General features: G+C 35.8%; 1 protein-coding gene across 5 annotated transcripts in view; it reads right to left on the reverse strand.

The window, feature by feature from the left end:
- AK9 (adenylate kinase 9) overlaps positions 1-27,667 on the reverse strand; it is a 67,562-nt gene that overhangs the window by 35,505 nt on the left and 4,390 nt on the right. For 4 of the 5 annotated variants that reach the window (XM_071548892.1, XM_071548891.1, XM_071548890.1 and 1 more), the window contains exons 4-15: positions 25,306-25,358; positions 25,125-25,221; positions 21,215-21,327; positions 19,385-19,570; positions 18,618-18,743; positions 14,606-14,680; positions 13,080-13,178; positions 11,071-11,210; positions 10,806-10,986; positions 10,128-10,272; positions 7,654-7,784; positions 1,658-1,814 (exon numbers count right to left, since the gene is read on the reverse strand). In XM_071548892.1, the coding sequence (XP_071404993.1) occupies positions 1,658-1,814; positions 7,654-7,784; positions 10,128-10,272; positions 10,806-10,986; positions 11,071-11,210; positions 13,080-13,178; positions 14,606-14,680; positions 18,618-18,743; positions 19,385-19,570; positions 21,215-21,327; positions 25,125-25,221; positions 25,306-25,358 (1,503 nt within the window). The remainder of the gene's footprint in view (positions 1-1,657; positions 1,815-7,653; positions 7,785-10,127; positions 10,273-10,805; positions 10,987-11,070; positions 11,211-13,079; positions 13,179-14,605; positions 14,681-18,617; positions 18,744-19,384; positions 19,571-21,214; positions 21,328-25,124; positions 25,222-25,305; positions 25,359-27,667) is intronic. The other variant, XM_071548889.1, reaches the window with a different exon arrangement.

Below are 27,667 nucleotides of genomic sequence, written 5' to 3' on the forward strand. Positions count from 1 at the left end.
AAAAATAAAATGAAACAAAGTAGATAAATTCAAGTAAATGTATGCTTTTAGCCAAAGGCTATAGCAGACAATTATTATTATTATCATCATTATTATAATTATTATTATTATTGTCTCTTTCACCTCAGTTTACTCATACTTGTTCCCCCCATATCTCACATGATCACTACCATCAACTAATAAAAAATGTATTTGTATCTAAATTTGGACTGTAAGAAAGATGTCAACTGATAGGAACATTGGTGTTGATTTGAAATGATGATAATTCTATGCAAAGGGTTTATATCTTAAAACAATACTTTCAGTTAAATGTATTTTTGAATTTTAAAAAAATGTAGTTCATACAGTTACCTTTAGATAATACAGTCTTGGTATTCTTCTGCAGCTTGGGATGTTTGGGAAGAAAAGATGAGGCATGGAAATGTAATTTGCCCTTTAGTTCTTTCTGAAAGTATCTGAGATGAGGTCTTGAATGATAGGTACAGCAAATAGGATTTTCTGACAAACTCTGGATCTAAAACTTTCTCACAGAAATGTTCACTGTGTTTAGTCTATATGTGAGCTCCAATGAAACTGAAAGACTTTCAGTTAAGATGTTTAAGGCATTACAAAATTTCACAAAGGTATGTGAATATGTAGTTTAGGTACTGTATCTGAGTTATGAGGATGATTAGCTGATCAGTTGACATGCTTCTGAAAAGTTTGTTTATAATAAGAAAACTGTTTTGAGTAAACTGTATAACCTTCATTTTCTTAGGTTGATTTTTGTATTCAGGAACAAGAGTTTGAAAAGCTCTTTGCACTGATTCCAAAGTTGGGAAGTCACTGAACTTTCTTGAACTACTTATGAATAGACCCATCATGCCTTTCTTGGACAGAAGTTTCTGCCACCGAAAGACCTTTTGATAATGGACTGGGTTGGACAGGTAATGATCAAATATTCCCAAAGGTCAATTAAACTTGTGGTGTGGTATGAATTAGGCAGACATAATCCATTAGGACATGATTTGGCAGGCAAAACTTTTAACAGTATATGAATCTGTTCAGTTATTCATGCTGGGTAACCAACCTTCCTTCCAGCTTGAACACTAGAGTAAAAATCCCTTCCTCTGAATTCATGGGTACGAAGCTGTTGTATAATTTGGGTAAGAAGTTACTCCTTTTTTCGATCCCAGGGTGGAGAACAGGATGCACCTACATACAAGTGTTTCTCTCCCTTTTCTCTCAAGCACAGAAATTTCATACCTGTAACCTGATTAGCAAATGGGGCAACTAATGTACAGGCAGGGAAATTTGATGGAGAGCCACATGGCAAGCTGGTGTCCAGCCAGGCACAGAATGCAAAAATCTGAAACTATACAAGTTCACTGGTATTTAATGCTCATTGTAAACAGGAGAAAATTGAAAACTGATTATAAATAGGAGGAATTTTCTTTACTGCTTTTGCAAAGCATTCCATTTTCAACTTTGTGTAATTCCCTTAATCCAAACAGTAAGTAATCTAGGGTACTCTTGTTGATTCAGTGAATTATTCCTTCTCTAGACCCCTGAAGCTTTATAAATGGAACAAACCTACTAGTTTTACTCATAAGTATGCTTTATATATAGATATCAGCACAGAAAAAAAATTAAGTTCCATTAGTGTGCATTTACTAACCATCTTTTCCTGTATGCTTCAGACAGACAACAGTGTCAGGTAGAAGTCCTTTTTTTGATAAAGCTGACCAGTGATCTACTGACAGAGGATAGTTATCCACTACCCATCCTCCTTTTTCTGGAGCACCAGGAAACCTGTCTTTGTTCTTCTTCATGAGCTGTTATAAAATGTCAGGTTCAGTAATATAAAAAGACCAAGTGTCAGTTGTACAAAAAGATTGCGCAATACAATATGATTTTCTAAAAGTCATGATTTTCCCTTATTGCCATTTCAAGTCAATAAAAAGTGAGACAATTTCTGAATGAAAATCAAAAGCATTTTAAACAAAAAGAGATTAATGTGATAATGATTTTTAAACTTGCTGTAGAGAATTTGGATTCTGGTTTCAATAGTTACAAACCATTGCACAAATTTAAAACAACTCAAGATTCTTTGACAAACCTTCATAAACAATTCTTTTCAAATTCTTGTACCTAGTGTTGAGCTCTTTAATAGTGACTAAGAATATAAAAATAAGTCAAGCATACAGTGATCCCTCAGATAATTCTCCCAGCCTTTAACAATTTGTAGCCCAGGTAATTTGCAAGACAGAAATAATTTGTGTGTGTATATATATATATGTATATATGTATATGTATGCGTATATGTGTGTGTATATATATGTGTGTGTGTATGTATGTATATATGTACATGTGTATATACACACATATACATACACATATACATACATATACATATGTATATGTGTGTATATATACACATACAAACATCTATCTATCTATCTATCTATCTATCTATCTATCTATCTATCTATCTATCTCCCTGCCTTTAACAATTTGTAGCCCAGATAATTTGCAAGACAGAAATAATTTGTGTGTGTATGTGTCTATCTATCTATCTATCTATCTATCTATCTATCTATCTATCTATCTATCTATCTATCTATCTATCTATCTCCCTGCCTTTAACAATTTGTAGCCCAGATAATTTGCAAGACAGAAATAATTTGTGTGTGTATGTGTCTGTCTATCTATCTATCTATCTATCTATCTATCTATCTATCTATCTATCTATCTCCCTGCCTTTAACAATTTGTAGCCCAGATAATTTGCAAGACAGAAATAATTTGTGTGTGTATGTGTCTATCTATCTATCTATCTATCTATCTATCTATCTATCTATCTATCTATCTCCCTGCCTTTAACAATTTGTAGCCCAGATAATTTGCAAGACAGAAATAATTTGTGTGTGTATGTGTCTATCTATCTATCTATCTATCTATCTATCTATCTATCTATCTATCTATCTATCTCCCTGCCTTTAACAATTTGTAGCCCAGATAATTTGCAAGACAGAAATAATTTGTGTGTGTATGTGTCTATCTATCTATCTATCTATCTATCTATCTATCTATCTATCTATCTATCTATCTCCCTGCCTTTAACAATTTGTAGCCCAGATAATTTGCAAGACAGAAATAATTTGTGTGTGTATGTGTCTATCTATCTATCTATCTATCTATCTATCTATCTATCTATCTATCTATCTCCCTGCCTTTAACAATTTGTAGCCCAGATAATTTGCAAGACAGAAATAATTTGTGTGTGTATGTGTCTATCTATCTATCTATCTATCTATCTATCTATCTATCTATCTATCTATCTATCTATCTATCTCCCTGCCTTTAACAATTTGTAGCCCAGATAATTTGCAAGACAGAAATAATTTGTGTGTGTATGTGTCTATCTATCTATCTATCTATCTATCTATCTATCTATCTATCTATCTATCTATCTATCTATCTCCCTGCCTTTAACAATTTGTAGCCCAGATAATTTGCAAGACAGAAATAATTTGTGTGTGTATGTGTCTATCTATCTATCTATCTATCTATCTATCTATCTATCTATCTATCTATCTATCTATCTCCCTGCCTTTAACAATTTGTAGCCCAGATAATTTGCAAGACAGAAATAATTTGTGTGTGTATGTGTCTATCTATCTATCTATCTATCTATCTATCTATCTATCTATCTATCTATCTATCTCCCTGCCTTTAACAATTTGTAGCCCAGATAATTTGCAAGACAGAAATAATTTGTGTGTGTATGTGTCTATCTATCTATCTATCTATCTATCTATCTATCTATCTATCTATCTATCTATCTATCTCCCTGCCTTTAACAATTTGTAGCCCAGATAATTTGCAAGACAGAAATAATTTGTGTGTGTATGTGTCTATCTATCTATCTATCTATCTATCTATCTATCTATCTATCTATCTATCTCCCTGCCTTTAACAATTTGTAGCCCAGATAATTTGCAAGACAGAAATAATTTGTGTGTGTATGTGTCTATCTATCTATCTATCTATCTATCTATCTATCTATCTATCTATCTATCTCCCTGCCTTTAACAATTTGTAGCCCAGATAATTTGCAAGACAGAAATAATTTGTGTGTGTATGTGTCTATCTATCTATCTATCTATCTATCTATCTATCTATCTATCTATCTATCTATCTCCCTGCCTTTAACAATTTGTAGCCCAGATAATTTGCAAGACAGAAATAATTTGTGTGTGTATGTGTCTATCTATCTATCTATCTATCTATCTATCTATCTATCTATCTATCTATCTCCCTGCCTTTAACAATTTGTAGCCCAGATAATTTGCAAGACAGAAATAATTTGTGTGTGTATGTGTCTATCTATCTATCTATCTATCTATCTATCTATCTATCTATCTATCTATCTATCTATCTCCCTGCCTTTAACAATTTGTAGCCCAGATAATTTGCAAGACAGAAATAATTTGTGTGTGTATGTGTCTATCTATCTATCTATCTATCTATCTATCTATCTATCTATCTATCTATCTCCCTGCCTTTAACAATTTGTAGCCCAGATAATTTGCAAGACAGAAATAATTTGTGTGTGTATGTGTCTATCTATCTATCTATCTATCTATCTATCTATCTATCTATCTATCTATCTATCTATCTCCCTGCCTTTAACAATTTGTAGCCCAGATAATTTGCAAGACAGAAATAATTTGTGTGTGTATGTGTCTATCTATCTATCTATCTATCTATCTATCTATCTATCTATCTATCTATCTCCCTGCCTTTAACAATTTGTAGCCCAGATAATTTGCAAGACAGAAATAATTTGTGTGTGTATGTGTCTATCTATCTATCTATCTATCTATCTATCTATCTATCTATCTATCTATCTATCTATCTCCCTGCCTTTAACAATTTGTAGCCCAGATAATTTGCAAGACAGAAATAATTTGTGTGTGTATGTGTCTATCTATCTATCTATCTATCTATCTATCTATCTATCTATCTATCTATCTCCCTGCCTTTAACAATTTGTAGCCCAGATAATTTGCAAGACAGAAATAATTTGTGTGTGTATGTGTCTATCTATCTATCTATCTATCTATCTATCTATCTATCTATCTATCTATCTCCCTGCCTTTAACAATTTGTAGCCCAGATAATTTGCAAGACAGAAATAATTTGTGTGTGTATGTGTCTATCTATCTATCTATCTATCTATCTATCTATCTATCTATCTATCTATCTATCTCCCTGCCTTTAACAATTTGTAGCCCAGATAATTTGCAAGACAGAAATAATTTGTGTGTGTATGTGTCTATCTATCTATCTATCTATCTATCTATCTATCTATCTATCTCCCTGCCTTTAACAATTTGTAGCCCAGATAATTTGCAAGACAGAAATAATTTGTGTGTGTATGTGTCTATCTATCTATCTATCTATCTATCTATCTATCTATCTATCTATCTATCTATCTATCTCCCTGCCTTTAACAATTTGTAGCCCAGATAATTTGCAAGACAGAAATAATTTGTGTGTGTATGTGTCTATCTATCTATCTATCTATCTATCTATCTATCTATCTATCTATCTATCTATCTATCTCCCTGCCTTTAACAATTTGTAGCCCAGATAATTTGCAAGACAGAAATAATTTGTGTGTGTATGTGTCTATCTATCTATCTATCTATCTATCTATCTATCTATCTATCTATCTCCCTGCCTTTAACAATTTGTAGCCCAGATAATTTGCAAGACAGAAATAATTTGTGTGTGTATGTGTCTATCTATCTATCTATCTATCTATCTATCTATCTATCTATCTATCTATCTATCTATCTATCTCCCTGCCTTTAACAATTTGTAGCCCAGATAATTTGCAAGACAGAAATAATTTGTGTGTGTATGTGTCTATCTATCTATCTATCTATCTATCTATCTATCTATCTATCTATCTATCTATCTATCTCCCTGCCTTTAACAATTTGTAGCCCAGATAATTTGCAAGACAGAAATAATTTGTGTGTGTATGTGTCTATCTATCTATCTATCTATCTATCTATCTATCTATCTATCTATCTCCCTGCCTTTAACAATTTGTAGCCCAGATAATTTGCAAGACAGAAATAATTTGTGTGTGTATGTGTCTATCTATCTATCTATCTATCTATCTATCTATCTATCTATCTATCTATCTATCTCCCTGCCTTTAACAATTTGTAGCCCAGATAATTTGCAAGACAGAAATAATTTGTGTGTGTATGTGTCTATCTATCTATCTATCTATCTATCTATCTATCTATCTATCTATCTATCTATCTATCTCCCTGCCTTTAACAATTTGTAGCCCAGATAATTTGCAAGACAGAAATAATTTGTGTGTGTATGTGTCTATCTATCTATCTATCTATCTATCTATCTATCTATCTATCTATCTATCTATCTATCTATCTCCCTGCCTTTAACAATTTGTAGCCCAGATAATTTGCAAGACAGAAATAATTTGTGTGTGTATGTGTCTATCTATCTATCTATCTATCTATCTATCTATCTATCTATCTATCTATCTATGTGTGCTGGTTTAAAGGCGAACCAGCAGGGGAAATGAACTCACCACAAGAGAGATTATAAGTCAGACCTAAAATTTAATAACAATATTACAATAAAAACACTGACACAAAAGGGAAATTGCTTTCAACTCACAAAAACCCAGCAGTATAACCCAGTGTCCTGGGGCACAAACCCAAGGGGGTTTGTTTGCCCTTGTGCTAAGACCCCTGTGGCTCCCCCAAATCCAGAGCAAAAGGAAATGAAAAACCTGTTGGTGCAGGCGAGGGCTGTGGTCTGGGCGAGAGCGGTGATCTCCTCCTGTCGAGGTCCTGCTGCTCCTCTGGATCCGATGGGAAGTTACCAAAGTCTTCTTACCCACCACTTATGTACCCTCAGGGAGCAACCAGTCCCTCCCCCTGGGCGGGGACTCACACAATGGGTGATTAACTCTGGGAGCCAGGGGGTGTTGAGCTGTTGATGGCCCATTAGCAGCTCCACCCCCTCAGGCTGAGTGTTAAGGTGATAATGACTCCCTGGGCAGCTGCTGCTAATGGTCCATTGTCCTTGGGGAATGAACAGAGGGGGTAGAATACACAGCTTTGATCACCCCCACACAGTGTCAACTGGTCCCTCCTGCTCAACTAGGACAATATGTATGTATGTATATATGTGTATGTGTATATATACATATATACATCTGCATATACATATACACACACACACACACACAAAAATTATTCCTGTCTTGCAAATTACCTAGGCTACAAATTGTGAAAGGCTGGGAGAATTATACATATTATATATTATATATATGTGTGTGTATATATACATGTATGTGTGTGTGTACGTATATATATATATACATACACACACAGACATATACACACATATACATGCGTATAAAATAGTCCTCAATATATTTGTCTTTCATGATCTTGCTTAGTCTCTCCTCAGTCCTCTGTAAGCTTTTAGGCTACGTGATATAAACCAAACTGATCTTGCAAACAGAAAAATGGAAAACATGTATCAATAATGTATAAACTGTTACAAGTGGCTCTTAGGGAAAAAATGCTTCACTATATAGTACTTGTAGTCTTACCTCTTCAATAGCTCCCTCCAGGACTTCAGCATATGTTTGAGGTGACAACGTAGCTTCAGACACCGATGTACTTTTTATGGCTTCTTCTACCATCGCTTGAACTTCTGGGTGGTCAGCAGTTATCTCTGATACTCCAAACAATACAGAGGTTTTTAAAACATTTCACACAGAAATTAGCGGGAATCAAATAAAAGATTAAATCGTAACTACAGCACAGTAGTCCTTTTAAGTAGTACTACAGAATTATATTGAGAAGGAATCAAACACCAGTCCTTCTGAATGCAGTTCTAGGGAACATTTCATACAGATAAGTTTTAAGACCTTGGTTTGTTCTCTCATTATAAAAAACTCAAGCTTAACTGTTCTGTATTTTCTACCACTAAGTGAAATATTGTTTCATTATGAATGGAATGACATTTGTGTACTAGAACAAACAGAATCAGGCACTTGCAGCACCTGAGAATTTCCTTTGATTTGATTTCTCTTTGATTTCCAAATTGAAAAGTTGACCAGATTAATTTCAAAATCAACACAAATCACAGATCAACGCAGTGTATTTTCAACACTCAAGAAGCCTGCATTCCCTAAGATGCACAAAATTGTCATATTGGATCCATATTTTGTTATTAATTGCTGACATAACAACTGTAATTATTTATAAAAATTTTAAGGAACACTCATTTTAGAGTTAACATATACTAATTTGATTAAATTTGATGAAGAATTGTTTTAGCCAACTACAGAATCCAGTAAGAGTATAATTTGAAAAAAATGCCATATTTAGTTACTGTAATTACATTAAGATTTTTCAGTGAGTACTTTACACTTATTGCATGCATAAATTTGTACAAATTTATCAGGTTATGTTTTCCAACTGGGAAAGGGACAATAACTTACTAATTTTAATTCTGTAAAAAACCTCAACACATCCTAAACCCAAACCAAGCACACTTTACAGTTACCGTAGGTAAAAATATTATATCCTACTTCTGCAGTTCAAGAAATGGATCTTGCTTTAGTGCTCTCTTCAGTATATTTTTCTGGTATAGAATGTCATAAATTAAAGGAAAAATACCATTGAAGGAAGAAATGTTTTTATTTTAGAAGTCAAAGACATTTGCAAAAACTATCTCACAATCCACATTTATTTAACTTTGATTTTAGCTCCCTATATATATTTTTTTTCATTTATGTTCATTAATTGGATTTACCTAACAACCTATCTTGGTTAAGATGAAATATTAGTCTGTTCTGTAAACAAAAAATACCATTATATGCAAACCATATTAGGTTTACAAAGACATTTCAACAGGTTAAAACTTAGCATTCTTTTCTCATATTCAAGTGGCAAAACCTCATGCTTCTGAATTCAGACCCTCTCTTCCTTTAGTTTTTGTTTATGTGTGAATTAGCACCTATTCTTCTTATCTATTATAAATTCTGGTATAATCTTATGCTATAAGATATGTAAGTGAAAATACATCATCTGTTTGTAGTTCTGTTTTGCAATAAAATTGTTTGAGCTCTCCAAGGTTATTAATTACAATTAATTTCACTTTAATCCTAATATGATTTCACATACCTGTCCTCAAAAGTATTTACATAGCCAGGAATCTGGAACACGACATTGTTAAATGGTTTTAATTTTGGTGTCATAGCTCACCATTATTCTTACTGCAAAGCCAATGTTTTCTATCACTGTCAGCATCTGTTTTACAGCACCAGAGGAATATAGTGGCTTCTTGTTGGTTGAACAACGCAAAATAGCCTGATTGTCCGTTTGAACTGTAACTAGAACTAACTGGAAAAAGCAATTCTAACTCAATGAAGAATTTTCATTTCAAATGAAACTATTTTGAAAAGCCCCCATTAAATTTCCTGGAAAAAAAACACTCACAAATTTTGTTTAAAAAGTATTAAAATGATATATTATTTTCGCTTTTTCAAAATATTTTCAGAATTCAAGCTGCAAAAACCTGGGCAGCTTAAGAAGTCTAAATTTGACTGGAGCAACTTGTGAATGTGCCATCTGAGACAGCATACCTAGAAGGCTGCTCCAAAGGGAAAAATCTGTAGATTGTAGATTCACATCAGTCTAGATGACAAGCTGCTTTTTTGAAGACAATTTCAATTTTGCAGAGATTTAACTCATCAGAAAGTCATTCAAATGTAAAGTTTTCAACCAGTATCAGTCAGAACTAATTTCTACTTTCATCTCAGAGCTCAGAAAACTCTTTCTGAATGCTCATGGCCCTCAAATTCAGAGGCTTCATATAAATATAAATAATATAAATATAAATATACTGAATTCTACTAAGCTCTTCCCCTCACTGCATGTTCTTTTGGTTCATATTTAATGCACAGCAACTGTAACAACTGTAACTTATTTATAAATCAAAGTGACAGCAACTGCTTCAGTTAAATAACCTATAGCAACTAAGATAGCTTCAAAGACCATGGAACACTTTATTCACCTGATTCTCCTGACTGTTCTTCTAATTCCAATCTCTTTTCCACTGCTGCTATAGCCTTTTCTACTGCATCCCTCTGCAGTTCCTCAGAGGTTTTTGCCCTTGATTCTTCTATGTGGTGTTGAATGAGTTTTGCCATATCAAGAACCTAATGAAATGATTTGAAAAAAACATAAATATCACAGAAAAGAAATATAACATCCGATCCATAAAAATGTACATATAATTCAAGTGCAATGTTATATTTAATTTGCATTTATATTTAATTATAGAATCATAGAATCATAGAATTCCAGTCCATTTACCAGATCATGGCACTCAGAGCCACGGCCAATCTCAGTTTAAAAACCTCCAGGGATGGTGAATCCACCACCTCTCTGGGCAGCCCATTCCAATGCCTGATTACTGTCTCTGTAAGCTGTTATCTTAGATACAAAAGCTATTAATAATATTCTAATGCTAAGCCAAGTAAGAAACATTGTCTTATATAGAGGGTAAATACAAGTATTTTTGAAATGCAGCTACTTTCATATAAATGAATTTTATTGAAATATTATGTTTCCTTTGTAATCCACATATGTGTAATGCATATGTTAATAACACAACAGGAGTAGGAATGTGCTTAAATGATTCTGAAGCCTCAGCTGATATCCTTGCTACCTAGGACATTTATAAACCTACCTTTCCTTTATATTTCTGTGCAATTAGGTCACAAATAGTTGTTCTTCCAGACAATGGAGGACCAAATACTAACACTTTACAAGGAGGAAGTGGCATTGGTGGCAAGAGGTAAGGCCGTGGATTCAACATAAATGCTTTCAATGCCTCTGGGGATGACAGTATGTACATTTTACCTAGAAAACTTAAAACAGAAGAGAAGCTAACAGATACAGACAGTTATCTCATAAAATAGAAATGAAAATTAAAAGTGGCAAATTCCACTAACCTGACAGCCAAGTCTGGGTTTCCCATTACAATGTCACCTTTCTTTAGAGCCACAGGACACGCTTGTCCCCACCTGCTGCGACGCCATCGGTATCTGGGTGCTATTAGACTGTAAGACGACAGAACCCGGAAAAGTTCATCCTGTTCATTAAAACAGCAATAACAGCATATGTAATTTTTGTCTGAAGCTACCAATGCCTTTTTCTTAGACTTTTTGGAAACATTTTGATGGAAAATAAGCAAACCTAAAAAAATAACCACAGCAGGCTTTTTAGAATATTTTAAATATATATATTTCAGAATACTAGTACAATTTTAAGGAGCAATTACTTCATTTGTTTGGGTTATTTAACAAAAATATGACTTAAAATAGTGCCTGTAGGGTCTACTTGTTATTTTCACTAGTTTAAAATGATAATGAGCCATTTATTGAAGATGACAGAAAATGGCCAAGAATTCTAAAGAGAATGAAAAAAGGACCGTGGTCTGTGGCAGAGAATACTAAGGACAAAATACCTATTTCAGGCATGCAGAAACATCATGTCGGAGGAGTAAGTTTAACAGACCTTTTACAGAAGATGAACAGTGAGTGAATTCTAAAGTTATGGTGACTCTAAATTATTCAAAATAGTACAGACAAGTTCTGGCTGTGAAGAACTGCAGAAGAACCTTCAGCATCTACAAAGCCAGGCATTAAAATAGCAGTTTTACATAGAAAATGATGAGTTTTCATTCACTGTCAGTACTGAGGAATGGATCCTGGAATACATACTTCCATGAAAACATTTGGTCAATGCCCAGAGCAGTCAAAAAACCAATCTGAGTATTAGGAATGTTTAGCAAAGAGGGCACAGACAAATAGGGTTAAATTTTTTAATTGCATAAATCTTGCCCTTATCTTTACTTCTATGTGCCTCCCACTGCCCAATCTCAAAAAATACACAGTAAAATTAGAAAAGTTTCAGGAAAAAGTAACATAACTGATCAATCCCACAGAAAGATTGGCATGTAAGAAGGACTAAGATTAAACGGACTGAAACTCTTCAGTACAGCTACGTAAGAGCAGGACAGAAGTCTGTAATAATGAGTCATTAGAGGGCAGGTGTAGGGAACGAAAGTATTCACTGACTTCTACATATCAACAGGACACAGAGCTAAAAGGCTGCAGATTCAGCATGAAGGGAATCAATTCTGTATATAATGCCCAGTTAAGATGCAGAACTCTGTGCCCCAAAAACTGTAGTTTCTAAAAGCTTACACACAAAATAAAACAAACACAAAAACTAACTAAATAATAAATACTTGTGAATTTGTCAGGAACTGAGAAAACAGAAACACAAAGGAGGGGTGTTTCCCTGAAAATGTGCAGTGGAGTCTCTCAGTTACAGTACGATGCATATATTCAAAGTTTTGTTAAGAAGCAGGAAAGATGACCTCAACTAAATACAAGTGATGACATTCATACAAAGACTTCTGGTTTTCAGTTTTATTTGAAAGGGACAAAAATTATAATTGCCATGTTTCAGCAAAATTCAGCAGTAACTTGTCATGTTTCTAATTGCAGGAAATAGAATGAATGTGTTTTCAGTTATGCAGAATTATGCTAGACGTGTATTATTAGCACATTGTTTCTTATTCAGGAAAGAGTATGGACTGAGCTAAGAGTCAGTTGCTGATATTGTTATCCTTTGCCTAAAATTTCCTTATTTTCTTGGAAAGAATTAATTACTTATTGCTAAAGAAATAATTTTATTGCAATATTCATTATAATCAACTTTTATTATCAATTTATTATAATGAAACACTTTTTTATTTTCATAATTTTTAATTGGATTTCACTCTCAGAATTACCTAAAATTCTCATTTCTGAAAAATCAAGGCTTGAGAAATGCCCTTATTGCACTGTAAAACACACTGACTGCTGTGAAACAAAGATGCCATAATATAAGCTTACAGCCAAAAAAAAAATCTACTTTTTACAGTCAATCACATTTTAGAAAGAACTCTTACACTTTTCTTTCCCTCCAGCATTTCTTCTTCTTCACTTTGAAGTCGAATTATAGGAGCGGCACTTTGAACATCCATAGACTGAAGTTGAACTACCACTGACTGAAGAGAAAACACCAATTTAGTACCAATCAAAACTGCTTTGTCATCTGAAAGGGCCCCCAAAGTATATTTAAAATTGCAACTTATGATTTATATAGTGGTTACATATACACTAAGGCCCAGTTTATAGTTTGAAGTCACGCTAGTTATTGAGTTTTAACAAGCTATTTGGTAGATACAGGCAATGCAAAATGACAAATCACAATCTTTATGTTTCCTCATCTTGCTGGGAATCCTGAGCCCTCTAAAGAAACAGACTGTTATAGATTCTTTCCCTCAAATGAGTGGAAGCACTCAGATTAGCTCCAATATGAAGAAGAGGCAAGTCTCTTCAGGAAATCAGAATTGGAAGTGATATAACTTTGGGTAGTTTATGTTAAAAGGTATTTAAACCAGATGTCTACCAATGAGAATTAGATAACATTAAATCCAAATGAAGTATTTCCTGACTGTAATGTTGCTTAAATACAAGCGTTCTTGAAATGAAAAAGCAAATTCTGTTGTTTGAATTAGTTTTATAAAAGGTCTTTCTTTCTTTCTTTCTTTCTTTCTTTCTGTTTCACAATAGGCCGATACTTTAGGTAATGCAGTTGGAATCATTACATATCTTGTTTGCATTTGCTATAAATTTTGTATCATGATGTTCACAAACAGATCGTAAGTGACAAAATTGTATGTTCCAATCATGGAAGATTACTGGGGTTTCTTTTCCCTGTAGGACCACTCTTAGCACTAAAGTTAAGCATAAATTGAAATAATACTTACAGAATTGTAATTGATACAATTTGTTTCAAACAACAGAGAAGAAAATGCAGGAGCAGCTCACTTCCTACATTCTCAAAGACAATCTCCTGTTTCATTTTCAGTACCATACTTCAGGTTCTGATTGGAGGCAGAGGATAAGATTACTTATCTTCAAAATTTACCACTGTAGGTTTTTGAATAGGGAGAATGAGTTGCCAAGTTAAAAGCTAAAAATCTAGATGCAAGCACTCAGCAGAACCATTACAAGAATGAACTGTCTTCTCTTATATTGAAAAACAATATCGAAATTTATAGAAATTGTTACTATATTAGACACAGGCACAAAATAGGCCAGTTCTGCAACTATATAATACTGAAAATGTTTTAATTTCTCATTGTATTTTACACTAATACACATAAGAAAAAGCACTAAAAACAGATGGAGACAATACAAAGGAGTTTGTAGCCTTCCTGAAAACGTTCTCATGTAAGACTGAAGTCAGTGCAGTGAATCTTATAACTAATAGAGCAATGAAAGTAAGTACTTCAAAGGTCATACTTTCTAATAGTAAATAAATAAGTTTTAAACACAACATAGAGTTCTACCAACAGGAGGATAATCTGTAGAATTCAGAAATTATTTTCTAGTGGAGGTTAACTTAGTTGGTGCATAGTTTACTTACCTCGAAGAGATCATCTGGGTGCTGATTTCCATCCACTTCAATAAGACATTGACAATCCTGTTCAGCCATCAATTCCTGTTTAAGAATTAAGACATACTCATCATTGAGCACTGTTAACCAGATAATGACACTGAAGCTCATTCTGTACCTATACATATCTAAGGCTGGATTCTTGTGGACGTCATCAAAATCAAGATTCACTGTACTGATGGCTTATAAAATCTTCTGAAGAGAAACTTTTATTTGGTGACAAATAAAGAGAGGATTCCACAACTGGCATTACAATGGGTTCAGAAAACAGCTTAGATGTCTTAGCTTAAATGCAAGAGAGCTAAAAAATATCAAGATACAGCAACATTTTGTGTGTTACTTCAACTTCTACTTGTCTAACTACCTTAATTATTTGCTGGAAAATTATGACAGTGTCAATTAACACATTTCCTGGAAATACCAGGCATGAGAACAGTGTTTTTGTTTTGGTCCCGACTCCCAGTCTCTTTAAAATTTGAACCATATATTTGATTTTTCTTCTTTTAAATTATCCCATTAGTAAATAAGGCATTAGACTAAAATAAACCTCCCAAGTCCATTGTTAATGCCTTTTTCTGAGGACAGAGAATACTCATTCCATTCCTGACCTATGTTGGTCTAACCAGCCCTGAAAAAGCCTAGTGAAGGTGACTTTACAACTTTGTAGATAATCTGTTCCAGTTCTTCACTACATTTATAGTCACAGTTAATTTCCTGGCATCTAGTCTGTCTTCTATACTACAAATTATCTATCCTATATTTGGTAGAAATAGATAATAGCTAATCACTTCTTTCAAATACTCTTCTACAGAGAAGATAATAGTTTGCATTTCTCTTATCCACAATGCCCTTATGATCTTAGTACATCCACAATATTTGCATTAATAAAATAGCATCTCATTTATTGACTCAGTTTTGACTAACTAAAACCTGGCATATTGCAGATTGTCTGCAGTACTGAGGTCTAGCCAATTACTTCACATTTTATAGTTCTTCACTAGGTTTCCTTCCTCACTGTAGTATTTCACATTTATTTCTAGCCAATTTCATCCTAACAACTTACCAAGAAACAAAAGTTCATTCTACCTATCCCAGTTCAGTGCCAACTGCACATCTTAAAAGGTTTTATTTCAATTTCATCATCTCAACCTCTACCTGGGCCAATGACAAAACCCTATGTTCTTTTAATGTTTAGTGGACCACTAAGTATCTTCATTAATATATTCACCACCAGTGAAGACTAAGTAAGACCTTCCAACTAGTGGAATGTGTTGAAACTGTTGAAGTTTGGTACACATCCTAAAGTACTTTAATCTAAACAACTTTCCACTAGTTTGTTTATGAGAAATCCATGAGATTGTGTAATGATTAAAGATATCACATTTGTCATTTTTCCCTTTCACAAGTTTGTTACTCCAGCAAAGAACATTACACTAGTTTGACACAATTTTACCTATAGGATTAACTAATTCATAGGGAGATCAAAGGGCATAAACAGTAATTGTCAAGTGGGCATCAAACATGGGGATTTTGCAGTTTCTTGTACCAGAAGACAGGGGGAATATAGTAAAAAAAAAAAAAAAGGAAAAGAAAAAATTATTGCTTTGGACCTGTTCTGGCTTTTTGGGGGGAAAAAAAGCCCAAAACACATAGTAAATCCACTTTCCTGAACACAACAGGGAGAGAAAAATACAATGTCACATCTCCAGAAATGAAAGAGGTGACAAAGCAAAAGTGATGAGCTAATTACTGCGTATGCAAATCTGCAGACAAGGAAGCAGGAGAGGAAGGGAATCTATTAGCATGGAAGGCAATGAATGTAAAGGGAAGACTATTTATGAGATTGCATTCTGGAATGGAGTCTGGTAATGGTTATGGAACACTGGAGTCTTCAAATACTTCACTTACTAGATCAAGAAAGCATCTGTGTTGGCCAGTATGGTTTCCCTTTTAAACTCAAGTGTTTAAAGCTCAAACTTTATCTTGACTCAAAAGTAGAAACATCACCGAAAGATGGCAACTTTGTATCATTGATTTCAGATTTAATTTCAGAATTTGGGGATATGCTGTTATAGGTTTGATGAAAATGTTAATGATAAGAAGTGTTAAAAGGTTGTGAAGAGAAGAACATATCTGAAGAGTGACAGCTATCATTCGAGTTTCATTTACATGTATTGCCTTTTATCGGGAATTTAAGTTGGAATCTGCAGTGTTTCTTTACATATCGTTAATTTTTTTAATGTATAAGTTAATGCCTCATGTAATTTTATTTAAAACTGATTACTTTTTCAAGCCTACAATGATTTGTAAACCCAGTTTTTGCCCCAGTTTATTCCAGTTAAGGACATTGCTTAATCGTTGCTGTATTTTTTCTTGTATGTTTAAGTCTTTTCAAAGTTTTAAAGCTTTTCAAGCTCCTCGTGCCTACCCGGCATTAAAAGATAAAAAAGGAGGAGATGTCGGAGGAGACCCAGGGTTTATACAGTGGCAAAAATACTACAAGAGATGGATAGACGAGGACACTGAAGTCCAGGAACCCGGCTCCCCGAATATGGAAGCTCTGCGACAGATTTATAAGGACTCTAATGTTCACACCCTATATTGATGTTTCCCCAGTTTGAATGTTATACACCCCAATGTGTCTACCCTGGTTGTTTTTCCCTTGGTAGTTCCTTGTCCAAGTTCCCTCTTCCCACAAAACCCTCCGGGTCGCAGCCCCCTGTCCTGGCCCGACCCGGCCATGGGGGCGGTTGCCGGCGGGGCCGCCCACGTGGCGCCGCTGGAGCCCGGGCGGGGGCTGTCCCTGCCTCGAAGTGCCGGAAGCCCTACGGTAGAATTTCCCCGCCCATCTCATTCTCCCATTGGTCCTTTTGCCGCTCCTCCCCTCCCTCCTTCCCTTCGTTTGCATGTACCCAATGAACGGTGTTACTCCTCCCCGTCTCCGCCCCTCATCCCCGCCTACATCCGGGGAATTCCCATGCTCTCCTCAAAAGCTAGCGCGCGGCAATAAACTTGGCTTTTCCTCGTAAAAAAAAAAAAAAAAAAAAAAAAAAAAAAAAAAGCAAGAAAGCCCAAGGTTGTTGATACTGGGGTCTCTCAGTGCCTCCCTGACTGGTGTGATTGTGCCCCAGCTGGCTGTGAGGGCAGCTGAGCTCTGACACAACTCTGTGCACTTACAGGGCCTGTGTGTGATGTCAGAGCCCTCCGTGACATCGGCGAGATGAGCTGTGTGTCCTCACAGCACTTTTTCTTTTTTTTTTTTTTTTTTTTTTTTTTTTTTTTTTTTTTCCACGAGGAAAAGCCAAGTTTATTGCCGCGCGCTAGCTTTTGAGGAGAGCATGGGAATTCCCCGGATGTAGGCGGGGATGAGGGGCGGAGGCGGGGAGGAGTAACACCGTTCATTGGGTACATGCAAACGAAGGGAAGGAGGGAGGGGAGGAGCGGCAAAAGGACCAATGGGAGAATGAGATGGGCGGGGAAATTCTACCGTAGGGCTTCCGGCACTTCGAGGCAGGGACAGCCCCCGCCCGGGCTCCAGCGGCGCCACGTGGGCGGCCCCGCCGGCAACCGCCCCCATGGCCGGGTCGGGCCAGGACAGGGGGCTGCGACCCGGAGGGTTTTGTGGGAAGAGGGAACTTGGACAAGGAACTACCAAGGGAAAAACAACCAGGGTAGACACATTGGGGTGTATAACATTCAAACTGGGGAAACATCAATATAGGGTGTGAACATTAGAGTCCTTATAAATCTGTCGCAGAGCTTCCATATTCGGGGAGCCGGGTTCCTGGACTTCAGTGTCCTCGTCTATCCATCTCTTGTAGTATTTTTGCCACTGTATAAACCCTGGGTCTCCTCCGACATGCTGTAGCATGACCACCTCCATATAACAAATTCCAAACTGAAAAACCCAGAATTAAAACAGTGAAAGATATTTTTTAAAATCTTCTGTTACATATAATCATGTTACTTTGCTTTTTCTTACTTCTAAAGGATGAAGCATTATATCCTTAAATGTTCCAATTCTCTTTTCTGCATTTTCAAGAATATCTTCAGGCCTCTGCACCAATTGATGAAAAGATTCTGATGTCTTACGTGGATCTTCTCCAGTCTGCAGAATAAAATTTCAAGATACAGAAATAATGTATTAAAATTAATTTTGTCTTCAGTCAAAGGTAAATAAAGTAGCTTCGCAGAGTATTGTAATGAGTATTAGTCCAGGGATTGCTGACTGTGATCCTATCCTGATGAAGTGTCGTTTCTGCAAGTGCAGAGGAATGTGCCTAGAACTTGCATTGATAAGTTCCTGGCCACTATTATAAAAATTCAACCTGAATTCAAAATTAATACCTTCATGAAAAAAAAGAAAATCCATTTGTAATAATGTAACATCAAAACCAGAAAACAAGACAGTGTCCTGCAAATACTAGTAACACTTGCTAACAAAATTTAAGAACTCTTTTATTTGTCTAGATCAAAACCAGACGATGTAGAGTCATCCTTCTGCTCACTCTTTTACTTATGCCAAGAAACAGTTCAGTGACTTCTGAGTTAATTACTGAATTCAGGTTAACCTATACAATCATCAACACTTGCTGTCATTTAAACCTACCATTTTAGTACTGTCCCACATCTCTTAAAGCAGAACAGAAATGGAATTAAGATTAAAGTTGAGCAAAATTAATTCATAAGCTAATATGGTGATATTTTGGAGCATCAGAATTTGTTCTGCTTTGTCTAAGGAGTATTCACCTTTTCTTCTTCTTCTTCTTCCTGCTCTTCCTGCTCTTCTTCTTCATCCTCTTCTTCATGCTGATTTTTCTCTTTCTTATGCTTCTCAATAACTTTAGGATCCCACTGGCTCCTCTGATATATCTGCCCTGAATAAGGGTCTTGCCTTTGTCCTGATATTCTTTGGCATAAGTCATAATCTGGACACTTGTAAGGAGGAAGTAAAAGGTAATAATATATTTATTGTACTGCTATAATATCATTTTCTTGGAGAGATAAAATTTCTCTAAAGTGGCCTACTAACAACAGAATTTCATTATTCATTATTCATTACTATCTAGAATCTCCCTTCTTCCTTTCTTTTTGACCTAATGAAAATAGTTACAATTCTGACATATCTATGAAAACAGCTTGAATACACTAAAATTAAAGGCAAAATTATTCATTTGACTTTGGGACAAGGATTTTTAATGAACATTTAGCCTCAGTCTTATTCCCAGTGGAGAAGATGATGATGTTACTACATGAAGTCAAGAATTCCATTTTCCTTTCTAGTGTAGTTAGTATCACTCTATTTGTACTGTTGCACATGAGACTATACAACACATATTCTCAAGAACTAGGATTTCTCACTACCTGGTATTAAAACAAAGATTGACTTTCTGAAAAAATCAAGACTGCCTAAAAAGCAGCACAAAAATATGTTTCTATGATGTTTTAAGATCTTTCCATGACCATAGAAAAAAGAATTAGGCATTCAAAAATTTTTGTTATGCACGTTCAAGCAAATTAAAAGTACGGGATCAAAACAAACACAGAGATAAATCTTCATAGAGTAGGTCCGTAACTTGAAGCTTAGACAACTAGAATAAAAATCCCAATGAGAAAGGAGCATAAGACCAGAGGCTGACTAATCACAGCTGCCTTGGTAGCTCATTCTGCATATTCATAGAAAAAGACATAAATAATCTAGTTGATAAAAAATAAATAAAATATTGCAAGAGGAAGGGCCAGAAACCTTGTTCATGATTATACACACAGTTATTTCATCTGCATAGAATCTGGCAATTTGGTGTGGGCCAGCCAATATCCTCCCCCATGAATAGTTGAGCACAGTCTGGAGAATGACACAGGCCTAGGGCCTTTCCCAGTGGGCAGTTTGGGTATGGCCATCCCGTTCTGTCTAACAAGGCAGATTAGCAAAGCGCAGCCAAATTAGTTGCCTTATGTCTGAAGAATCTTTTTGCCTTGTATTTTTACTAATATGGATGTAGAGAGCCAGTCCATTCTTTTAAGTTATATTGAGAAAGTCTATTAATCCTATACTTACAATGATTTATGTTTCTCTGGTTATATCAGAGTCACTTTTGTAAAATATCTGGTGTGGCACATTACTGCTCATGAAGAAACAGAGATTTGTAAACGAGATGAATGAATAAGAAGCAGTTTCACAATTAGTGAATGAAAAATATAACAATTTGCTTTCTAACTTCCACATGTGGGAAGTTTTTTCTTGCAATTCATGAATGGCAGATGTACATGTATTCAAAACCCCATAATAGTCATGTTAGTAAAAATTTCCATTTCTTGAAAACCTGTGTCTTCGAATCAGTAGGAGTACAAAGACTGTAACTGCTGATGAAGTTTTAGGAAATGTTCATTATTTCACCTGAGCAATGCTTATAATGGAACAAACTAGTTAAATTCTATTCCAATACAAAAAAGAACAATTTATGATTCCTCAGTAAATACTACAGTGTACAAAGGAAAATATTATCTTTTGGTGTAGGCAGCATATAAGTCTATTAATAATTAGGAAAATTACTATCAGGTTAATGAAGATGACATTACCTTAATGTTAATCAGGAAATCTGGTTTTAATTTTAGGTTCCTTATTTTCTCTATTTGCTGTGAAACAGTCATGTGTTCCTCTGAGAGAGACGGGAATCCACTGAGAACATAACCTGCCAAATACATTTTATTAAACGCATTTTTGGAAGGTTGTTTCAAATATATGGCTATTTATACTCATCTTCTTTAAACAATACACTTAGTGGCACAATTTTAAACTGTACATGGTATAAATATCTGAGATTAGCTCAGTTGGTTAACACCTGGCTGTAATAATGCCAAGGTCATGGGTTCAATCCCCTGTGTGGGCCATTGACTTAAGAGCTGGACTTGATGATCCTTGTGGGTTCCTTCCAACTCAGAATAGTCTGTGAATACGACTAAAAAAATTGTGTACCCATGTCTACTTCAGATGACATACAGACCAGAGAAAGTGTGTAATTTTCAACTTTATAGAGTACTCTCAAAATTTGTTAACTCAGTTAAGAATTATCTAGACATTAAAGGTCATACTCAGATCACCTGCTTTATGTGCTTAGCTCAGACACTGCAGTGCCTAAAAAGGAACAAGCTTTCAGTGATCATTTTTGCCAGTAAAAGATCCTGCAAAAGGCACTGCAAAAGTAGCCACTCTACGACACAAAGCCAGAGTCTAGGCTTTTCATACAATCTTGGAAGGTCTCTGCTTCTATGTAAAATGAAGGGAGCCTGAACTACCCTCCTGCCTCTCCAGTGGAGGCACTATGCACAAGGCATGGCTGTGGGAGGTATGCAACAGGGTGAACCACCTGTTCACTCAGGGTTCACAATGCTGAGTCCTGTTTGGCAAGCAGACATTGGCTATATATGACAAATATAGTGGCACCTTTTTTTCCTAGTATTATCACAGTGCTCGGCCCCACAGATTAAATTGTGGCTTCAAGTTCCCAGGATAGTATGTATGTATGTATGGCCAGACTTGGCAAATGCAGATTTGGGCAGGGCTCTCCCCACGTGGGTGTGCCCTGCCAGCCTGTGCAGTGGATTTTTTAGGTGAGGCACAGCATGTGCAGAACTGGCCCCACCGTTTAAGTCCTGAGGTCCATCTGCCACAGCCGAGTGAGCTTGGACAGTGACAGGGAAGTCCTCGGGACTGTCACAGCACTCGGTACTAACCGGGGCTGACCCTGCTGAGCATCCGAGATGTGACGGGATGGGATGGCAGAGAGGCATTGAACTGCCAGGGGACGGTCCCACTGAGACTGGAACTCAGGTCCTTGGGATGCAGAGTCCAGAGTGCTCTCCTTTATACTACGGAACCGCTAGTACTGTAACTACTAACGGCTGCAAGTGGCGCAGTAAGAACTACAATATAGCAAGGAAATCAATATTTATAAGGCCAGAATGAGAGACTAAACAACAACTGAGTGGACTTTTTTTAGCCAAATAATGAGAATATTCCTTTAGAGAAATGGTGCATGCTTAGAATTTTATGTGATAACACTTATATGCAAGTCTGGGCAGCACAAAAATATAGCAGTCATTGCAAGAGGTGTTAAGGAGTGGAGACTCCTGCTTCTTTGGGGAGCTGCTGTCTATACATGCAAAATTTATAGAAGAGCATAAGCAAGACAGAGCATAATACATAGTCATTCCTCTGGAAATTAAAATCCTGGATTCTAAGTTGTTGATACCTTTAGGGAATTCTAACTGCTAGGTGGGAAGAGTCTGCACAGCCTCTGCTTACCAACACATCCCAGGTAACAAGAGATGACATGAGGGGAATGAGAGTGTAACATGGGAAACTGTTCTCTGACAGAGTGTTTACCCCCAAAGCAGTAACACGGGGAGACTAACACTGGTGAGGTATACCTAAGGCAATCATCACCCAGATCAAATCGTAACCAGAGGATTACCAAGCAACTTGTAAGAGGAGAAGGAGCCACCTTGAACAGAAGCATTAAAATTTGTGCCCAGGGAAGAGAGCAAGGTGAAAGAAAAGGAGCCTAACAGGTGCCAGCACCACAGCCTTCTAGCTAGGCCTGGCAGAGCAGCCTCCCTCTTGTTGTAGGCTCTGAGTAATCTGCATTTCAACTACTGGACTGACAGAACAAGGTTAAACACACAGTGACCCACACCTCGAGTGTGTGTGTATGAGCTCATGGGGAGCTTTCTCGCTGGTGTGAGGCTTAATAGATCACAGGAAATGGCTCACAAAGATGGAGCACCTGCACTTCCAACAGAAAGCGTGCTTAAACAGGTAAACATGTATTCTCAGAAAAGGGAATGTGTGCTTGTAACTTCCATGCATTTGTGAGGGAGGGTTTGCATGCACAATCATGCCAGTTTGAGTATATTCCCTGGAATTAGTTTTATGAGGATGCTAAAAGAATTTTAGGTGTTCATTAATATTTGGCAAGTGCCTAGTGCTGTGGCTTGTCTGTTTTGTGGCTGATATTGAACCTTTTCACTCATCACCATTTTGCTGTAAGTTAACAAATAAATAAACAACTTTTTTCCTGTTTTGATTTAAATCATGCTAATTGAGTAATTCCCCCTGTGATAATGACAGATTTTTCCTTTGTAAACATTATTTAGGTTAACCTGACATGAACTTCTGGTTGTTTTCTTGCTGTTTTAAAAACATAACAAAACTAAACAAAACAAACTGGCAAGTATATCAATAACACAGAGGTTATAATTTTGTATTTGCTTACCTACAATGTCCTAAAATACAAGTTTACTTGTTATTGTGCAGTGCCTATGTTATTTTAGTAAGAGACACTGTTTATTTCAAGAAGTAGCTTAGAAACTCTGTATCCTACCTCCATTGGAAGTAAAGAAAAAAAATCTGGTCTTAGTGACTTGAAACTTTTAAATATTATCATTTGCATTAGCACTTGTGGATATCTGTGGCACATCAGTCTCCAACATGGTATGTTTATTATTTAAGTCAGAAGAGTATAATTTGAAAGAATGCCTTATTTTGTGTAATGTTTAGAATGTTGTATTTTACAAAAATTAAAAGTAAAAAACTCAGCCTCTCATACAACAGTTTCTAAAATTTTTAATGAATAATTAACAGAGAATTGACTGATTAGTTCCTGCTGAAAGCCTCCTTATGCTTCCCAAGGATTATACTAAGACAGTAGTTGATACAGAGAAAGTTACTAGAACTAGAAAATACTTAACAAAACCTGGTTTTGGAGATGAGTTCTAGTTGGTAGGAAAAATAGTGAGGATGTTGGCTATTCTCTTCCTTGCTACTTTGGGGCATTTGTTGTGCATAAAATGTCTTGGCTACGAGAACCAAACTTTTATCAACTTTATAGTCATGTTTACAGTCTCTAGGATCTCTGTGGCGTTCTGTGATACACACATCTTTGGACTGAAGAGCACAAGAAAAAAAGCTACCATCTAATACAAAATAAATCATATTTGAGCACCAATGGATGTGAGGTGTGGAAAGAGGGAAGCCTCATGAGGAGTGTCTGAGGTCCCTTGGTTTGCTCAGTCTGCAGAAGAGGAGATTGAGGGCAGACCTCATGGCAGTCTACAACTTCCTAGTGAGGGGAAACAGAGTGGCAGACATTTCTCTGTAGTGACCAGAGACAGGACCTGAGGGAGTGTCCTGAAGCTGAGTTGAGGGAGGTTTATGTTAGATATGAGAAAACATTCTGCACCCACAGGGTGGTTGGGCATGGGAACAGACTCTCCAGGGAACTGGTCACAGCACCAAGCCTGACAGAGTCCAAGAAGCATTTGGATGATACTCTCAAGCACATGGTGTGATTCTTGGGGATGGTCCTTTGCAGGCCCAGGAGTTGGACTCAATGATCTTGATGGGTCCCTTGCAAGTCAGCATATTCTATGATTCTATGGAAATTATAGCTAGCACGTTCTGAGAAGTTTAGACTATAAATATACTTACCAAAATGAGCAACTTCTGGTGACTCAAGCTTTTGCAGAATCATTTCTGTAACCAGTTCCTCAGAAATACTTTGACCCTCAAAAAGCAATTCTTGACACTAAGGTAAAAATGCAAAACATAGTCTTATATAATATGTGTTTGTCAAGAATGTGAAAAACTTACTAGAAGATTAGACTTTTACCTTAAGTCCATATTCTGTTTCTTCATTAATATTTGTTTGAATTACTTCCGAAGCTGACAAAGCACATCAGACAGAAGAAAATTAAAATAATTAATAAAAAGTATTTTCTATACAGAGAGGTATATGCAGATACACACATCCATACACATACACACATCCAAGTATGTGTGTTTCAAGCAACCACACTATTTTTGTATGATAAACCATTATAATTAAGGTCATTATTATATTTTGCCCATCCAGAACTTGTCACCTTCTGGAAAGGTAGGTGTTTTTCCCTACAATTTAACCCTGTATATACTACAGAAGAATGCACAACAGCAGTTTTTCAGGATTATTTTAACTCCTGATCTATATTAAATCAGCATTTTTATTTTGTAATCCAGAGATAAGTATTGGAGCTCAATTCCTTCCTACAGTTTAAAAGCAAGATTTAGCAGAACTGCTTGGACAAACAAACACATCTGCTTAAAAACACTTTAAGAACCTATTTCTTATATTGTTTAATTATCTAAAATGAAATAAATACTAAATTTGACATCCATTAAATTCAAGGACCAGCCCTCTGTCTCTGTGGACAGCGGCATCATAGTACAATGACCCTGGAAGTCTTTCACACTTCTGTACAAATTAAATAAGCAGACATTTAACAAAAAGTTTTCAAGAATGACCCTTAAGGTTACATTTATATTACTAATAAAAGGTCAGGGAAAGGTGCTGAAACCAGGTGGCTCATGCCTATACAGCCATAATCTTTCTTCTCAAAACACAGTGGCTCTTTTCCAGCTATTCCTACTAGTAATGATGACTGTTGCACACCCCATCCTTCCTGCTGTAAATGGGTGTTTGGAAGAACAGTATTTGCCATGGGCCAAAACTGAGACAGAATGTACCAATAAAGAATACAGAAAATCAGCAATCTTATGTGCACCCTGGCCTAGTTTTATTTATGAACATTGTCCTAGTTATTGGATAATGGATAGAAAGTATTATGTCAAATTAAAAAGACTATGAACACCTTTCCTGTTCAATAATTCTCTATCTTGGTTTATTTTTAACACAGCACAGGACAGATATTAGCACACTGGAGAAGACACCAATACAATTAGAATTGTTGAATGCACTGGAGAGGCTCAAAGGACTGGCCTTGTTCAGCCTAAAGAAAACCAGACAGATCTTAGTGCTGTCTAAAACTACTTATTGGGAGGTGACAAAGACAGAACCACCGTCTTGAGAAATTTAAGTGGGGTAATTAGGAAGCAATTTCTCATCATGGAGGTAGCCAAACATTGCAAAGTGTTTCTCTGGGAGAATGTGGAGACTCCATCCTTGGAGATGTTCCAGACTCAGCTGAGCAACCCTCTCAAGCTGACCATGCTTGGAGAGGAAGGTTGGACTCAAGCATCCCTGGAAGTCCTTTCAGAACTAAATTTTTCATGTTTAGATATGTTGAATTTCTTTGTTTCTTTCTTTTTTGATGTAGAAAATGAAACGAAGTCAAAGGATTATGTGTGTGCACATGTGTGAGTATGCCAGCCAAAAGAAGATTAAAAGAAATATCATGAGCAAAATTAAAAAATAATAATTCTCTGATTTGACTAGAAATAAGGCTTAAAAATGCAGACAAAGAGGTTTAGATCACTCATTAAAAAAAACTTCCTAATGGTAAAGACTATGTTGCAGAAACAGACTGCTTAGTGATTTTTAAAAACAAATTTAATGGTTATGTGGCAGTAATGATTTAAATACTTTCAAACAGAATGGATTGGCTTCAGTACATTCCTAAGGTCCCTTCTGATTTTGGTCTGATCTATGTTTTGGACCAGGTATGAATTTTTAGTTATACAATAATATGAATTTAAAATTTTACACTTATGTAAGTCCAAAAAGCACTTTATTAAAACTGAATTGTACCATGTTAGAGCTCCAAACCTTCAAAAGAAGATAAAGATACTTCATTTGATAAACAGCTCTACATACTCACAGGAATATGAAGTGTTACACTGTCCACTAGAGGGCTTTCATTAGAATAAAAAATACCAGGCAGATTTAAAAGATAAAACTTAAGCATAAATGATATGTAAAGAGTAAGATCATAATCAGAACTGTACACATGTATATCCTAAAATCAGACTTATAATTTGGTGTCTGCAAAGAGGTAGTCAAGAAATTGCTTCATAGTTAAGGTTATGCTTCCTTATCTTTTACTTAAAAATATTGTATTACTCTTCAAACTGGTAGGATAAATGTGGTGTTTAAAGTAAAAGTTTTCTTTTTTTCATAAAACTTCAGTGAAAGAAACAAGATTTGTGAATTATAATACTATGGATATAAAAATATTACCAGGGCTTTAAAAAGTTAC

This window comes from Pithys albifrons, chromosome 2 (assembly GCF_047495875.1).
Source record: "Pithys albifrons albifrons isolate INPA30051 chromosome 2, PitAlb_v1, whole genome shotgun sequence".
Taxonomy (NCBI): Eukaryota; Metazoa; Chordata; class Aves; order Passeriformes; family Thamnophilidae; genus Pithys; species Pithys albifrons.